General features: G+C 38.8%; 1 protein-coding gene across 2 annotated transcripts in view; it reads right to left on the reverse strand.

Annotated features, from left to right (window-relative positions):
* Window positions 1-4,024: 4,024 nt before the first annotated feature.
* MID1 (midline 1) overlaps window positions 4,025-5,060 on the reverse strand; it is a 97,055-nt gene continuing 96,019 nt past the window's right edge. The window contains exon 9 of one of the 2 annotated variants that reach the window (XM_010004650.1): window positions 4,025-4,604. In XM_010004650.1, coding sequence (XP_010002952.1) covers window positions 4,256-4,604 — 349 coding nt within the window. In that variant the 3' untranslated portion in view covers window positions 4,025-4,255. The remainder of the gene's footprint in view (window positions 4,605-5,060) is intronic. The other variant, XM_010004651.1, reaches the window with a different exon arrangement.

Consider the following 5,060-nt stretch of genomic DNA (forward strand, 5'->3'; position numbering starts at 1 on the left):
ACATGCTTCCACTAAAGGAAAAAGCAGTTGTGAAAAGACATTAGGGGTGGCGTTACAAGAAAATTGCCACTACGTCACTACATAAACAGCCTTCACTCCTAAACCAGAAGACAGTGTTTTCAATTAAAAAAAACATCCTCGGTTTTAGTGACACAGATAAGAGCTGCTGGTACTTCTGACTTTGTTTTGGTGTATGGGCTTATCTGGAATTTGTGCTGTTGTAACTACAAGCAGAATCTGGAAACCACCAGGCATCTGCTTTATCAGAGTAATTAAGAAAGAAATAATTATACTAATAATTATAATTATTGTTCAATGAGAAGTAATAGTTTAACGAAATGTCTGCCAGCCAATAGTTCTTCACAGTGCTATAAATGCTGGCCATCTCAAAATGAAATGGTTAAATAGCTGACACTTTAATCTGTGCTGTGAATAGTGTCCTGTTTTGTTTGCTATCATGGAAAGAATATAGTCTTTGCAATTAAGATGCAGGATTAAAACTGATGATGCACACTGCTGTTCAGTGACCTACTATTGTTAATGTAACAAAGAATGTGCCTGTGTTTTCACCTGAACTTGCTGATTTTCAGCTTTTCATACTGTATGCACGCCTGAGGGGTTTTTACACTTTCTACCCTTGGGACCCACTGCTCAGTGGGGGTGTCTTTGCTGAGCAATTGAGAAATTGGATATCCAAACAGACAAAGAATAAAATCTTGGCAGAAACTTCAGCTCTATCATTGCTCTCCTAAAGCCAACAATGGAAAACTACAGCGGGGCTGGAGACAGTCTACTAAATAATTTATGACATACCATGCATTCCTGAATGACCTTTTCCCACTAGGTGTGCATTAACACATGGAAAATCTTACCTGGCCTCAGAGAGAAAGAAGTTGCCCACCATTCTACTACCTCAAGCTAGACAATAGCTTTGACTACTCTGAGACAATGCTGATGACTTACAAACTTGTGCTACAGCCTGTTCTAACTCTGTTTGATCTTAACTCGGGTTTTAAATACACCTTTGAAACAATCACTATACCAACACAGGCTTTATCTACTACATTCATTGCTTGCATCTCAGCAGACTACTACCTCAAAAACCAGCTTTTGTCAAACATGACATTATGCAATGCTACCTCATTCCTAGTCACAAAGCTTTCAAAAGTCAGGGAAAAACCTTCATCTAAGACTGCAGGCTACATTAAAGCACCATGATTTACTTTCAAATGAGGATTACCATTCCCCCAGATTTCAATTGATTACTATGGACCATGCAAAATGCCACAGACCACAGAAGCTACATTTTCACATACATGTTTTTATTGATTAATCAGGCATTGAATCAAGTATTGCAAAATAAACAGACTTTGTTCATTTAAAAATGTCCAGAAGAATACCATTCATAGCAAACTTGTTTCCTCATAGCCATACAGAATACGAAATTGTTCAAGAAACAAGCAAAAAAGGAACACCTGACTAGTTACTGTGCGTGTGTGTATATACATACATATGCACATACACATATACACTATATTTGTGCATATACTGCTGTGTGTGCACCCATACATATGTATACATATATACACAAACATATATGCAAAAAGACGACTGACTCATTGAATAACCCACTGGAGAAATGTGCCTTAGCTCCAAATGAAATATTCTGTATTAAAATAAAAATGATACAGCAAAGTCTGCAGATAACAGACCTTCCTTTTTTACATTGGCCAAAACCATGTTCAGTCTTTAGACTCACAGTCTACCTTTACAATTAAAATGTGGGAGATCGTTGGGGATCTTTCCAAACTCTTGGTATTATTTGCATCCTGCTCAATCTCTGCCAACATTGTATAGCCAAACACTGAAGAGTGTTGCTGTTTGTCCGCTACCAAAATCAGCTTCTAGATTTTATATTTCTGGCAAAAGAGAAGATACGCACCCTTGATACATGCACTTTGGTAATACACACTTTCCTTTTAGGTGGAAACTTACAATAATCCTACATGAAAACTCCTTTCCTCCTGCATCTTGTTATCTCTGCTTTGCATCAGTCGTCTCTTGTAAACTCAGTAATTTTCATGTCATCTTAGCTATCTTTCTAACATCCCAGCCCAGATCATCAGGACAATGTGCCTCAGATTGTATTAGTATCATTGTGATCAATTACAAAATTTAATGAGGATTTATTTACTTTTTTGTTTTTGTGGGTAGACCTTTCTTATTAAAGATACTATGATAAACACTGCTGTTCACTTTATTTACAAATTTTTGCTTATTTATGTCAAGTCTGGAAAGAACAGTGCCTCCTACCTTTGAATCATGTGATACTACCCTAGATGAAAGCCATGGTACTGGAAATGTACTGTCAGACTTTTCTCCATTCAATTGTTAGCTGGGCAAGTTAAGGGAAATCAAAGAAACATGGATAGGCATTTATTTTCTCTTTAAAAAAAATATGGCAAAAACAAATAGGCATGTATTTATTCCTCATCTTGCTCATAAGTTTTCCACATCATCATAAGGAAAATTGTATTACAGCTTAGTACCTGGAGAATCAGTATCCAAAAATCTGAAGCTGAACTTAGGACCATTTTAGTTTGGTCCCATTAGTGAACAAAGTGCATGAAGGCATCCTTCTCAAAAGACACCTAAAGCTTGGTTATAAATTACTATTTTCTTAAAGCTGGTATTCAATCTCTCCTCTTTCTACACAGGCAGATTTTCACCACTTGCATAGTAACAACAAAATACTGTAGGAAAGTAATTCTTTTAGAGTTGCCATATGCCTTAAGCATCTTCCAAAATGATCATTTATACATAAGCATTGTAGTAATTACAAAGAACTTCTATTCTGTAGAAGGAAACGTGGGGGAAAAAAAAAAGAAAAAAAAAGAAAAAAAGCATCTGATTCAGCATTGAGATAAAGTAGGTACAACCTGCATTACCTTCACTGACGTTCACCCATCAACACCAGGATGAATGTGGGCCTAGCCCATGCAGATTCCTACTGCTGCTGAAAACTTATTTCCTCCTCATTCACAAAAAGCACTGTGCTTTCCCAAACAGACCAGGACAATGAGAACCCTGACCAAACCCCAGTTGCAGTGTTTCTCCATACAGCACATGTAGACTCTATTGCCTTGCTTTTGTTATAGAGTCTACATAGTGTAAGACCATGAAACATTTGTCTTTAATTTAAAACCAATGGTAAAGTGGCGCATGTCTCACTTCCGAGTTGTTGGCTGGGCTTGCTATGTTGAACCTCGTAAAATCAGCAATAAGCATTCACATGTCTACCATCACAGCTGTGACATCTTCTATTACAATCAATCCTTAAACGATGCCATGCTTTATCAAATTGGCCTACAGACAGACCTTGGGTTGGCTGCTGTCCTCCAGTGGTGTTGATTCTCAGATACAGTATCAGTTTTTCACATCCTCAGTGATTCTACAATGTTTCCCAAAGATGAAGGCGAAGCACTGGTATATGGGAATGTTGCCATCAATAAAATAAATCGCTAGATGATTTATCCACTCACATTTCTAGGAGATATTCCACATGTGTTTTATGAACAGAGAGAGCAGTGTCCTGTGAGCAGAAGTATATTAAAATTTCTTCGTTTGCTGTGTTGGCTAGCTGCACTTCCTCACTTGTTTATTTTTGTTCTTTTTGATCTGCATACTCCCATGTGCAAAGTAGAAATTAGGAGGTCTCACACTCAATAAGACTGGTAATGAGAGTGCTAATATTGGCATGAATAAAACCTGCAGTATACTGACTCATCCACTGCACAGTTTTCTTTCTTCCAATTTCCTGATATTATCCACTGTAAAATAAAGTGATGCAAAGGGCTGATGAAACTTTAATTGACAGGACCATCAATGTGCAAAACAAATAAGTCTTTTTCCAGGTGTCCAAACCAGGCTTTCCATTCTCTCTCTCTCTTTTTTTTTTGTTGTTTTATTTTTTTAAAAATTTTTTTTGTTTGTTTCTTTTTTTATAAATAATTTATAAATCTTCCTGTAAGAGACTAAATACAAAACCAACCAAACAAAACCAACTCCAAAAGGAAGTTCTAAGATATTATTAAAGCCATTTCTTGTCCTTCCACACAAATTACACAGTAAAGAGAGATTCTCCCCTTTTCAGTTCTGGCCAGATTTGGCAGTGATGACAGGGATGCCACGCAGCCTGCCAGCTCCAGGCAAGCTCCTGGGAATACACATGGTCCTACCTTTCGGCTCTTAGCAGTCACGCGAGCTGCTCGGAGGAGTCTAGGTGGTCAGGGATAGGCAAGCCGGTTATAATGGTCAAACACTTATTCCACACAGTGAACGTGGGGCACACTGGCTGCCCAAACGTAATGTCAAAAGTGTAAAGGTGTAGGGAGTTCAAAGCATCATAAAAAGCAAGGGAGCCGTTGTCATAGTCCAGCAAAATCCCGACGCGCCGGAGGTGAGGAGCGGGCTCGATGGGGATTTCTTTGCTGTTGTGTCGCACCACCCACGTGTTATTGCAGCGGCAGAGCACCCAGGAGGCGGAATTCTTCCCGATCCACTCGTGCTTTGGTGCCGACTTGTAGGAAATGCCAATGGCATACCTGCAAAGCAAGAAACAGCCCATTGAAGCAAATGCTAACTGCCCCTCTTGTCTCTTGGTGAAGTCAGATGTTAGGCTGGAGGACTCTCTGGAATAGCTCAGCCTCTTACTGTTCATTAAATTCTAATCAGGCAACGTTTCACCACAATATCTGCACAGGCTTAATTAATGTTTTTTCCCCATCTCTCCTTGGGGTCTGAGGGGTCAGGAAAACCTGAATGTCCGTCACTTCATTTTCAGTTTGGCTGCTATGGTAATTTTTTTGAACATTCTCCTCTGCTATTCAAAAGGAAGACTGTGGAGCACTCAGTAACTCAGAGTTTAAATCACTGGGCCTCAAATTTCCAGTTCCAAACAGAAGAGCACAGAGGAATTAACTGGTTTTAGAATGCACTGCTATCTGTCAGCTAATCTGATCTTTCCTTGCTCTTTTAATATATTGTCCAGAAGCAGGAAT

The sequence above is a fragment of the Chaetura pelagica genome, unplaced genomic scaffold, assembly GCF_000747805.2.
Source record: "Chaetura pelagica isolate M959 unplaced genomic scaffold, ChaPel_1.0 scaffold178, whole genome shotgun sequence".
NCBI classification, from domain to species: Eukaryota; Metazoa; Chordata; class Aves; order Apodiformes; family Apodidae; genus Chaetura; species Chaetura pelagica.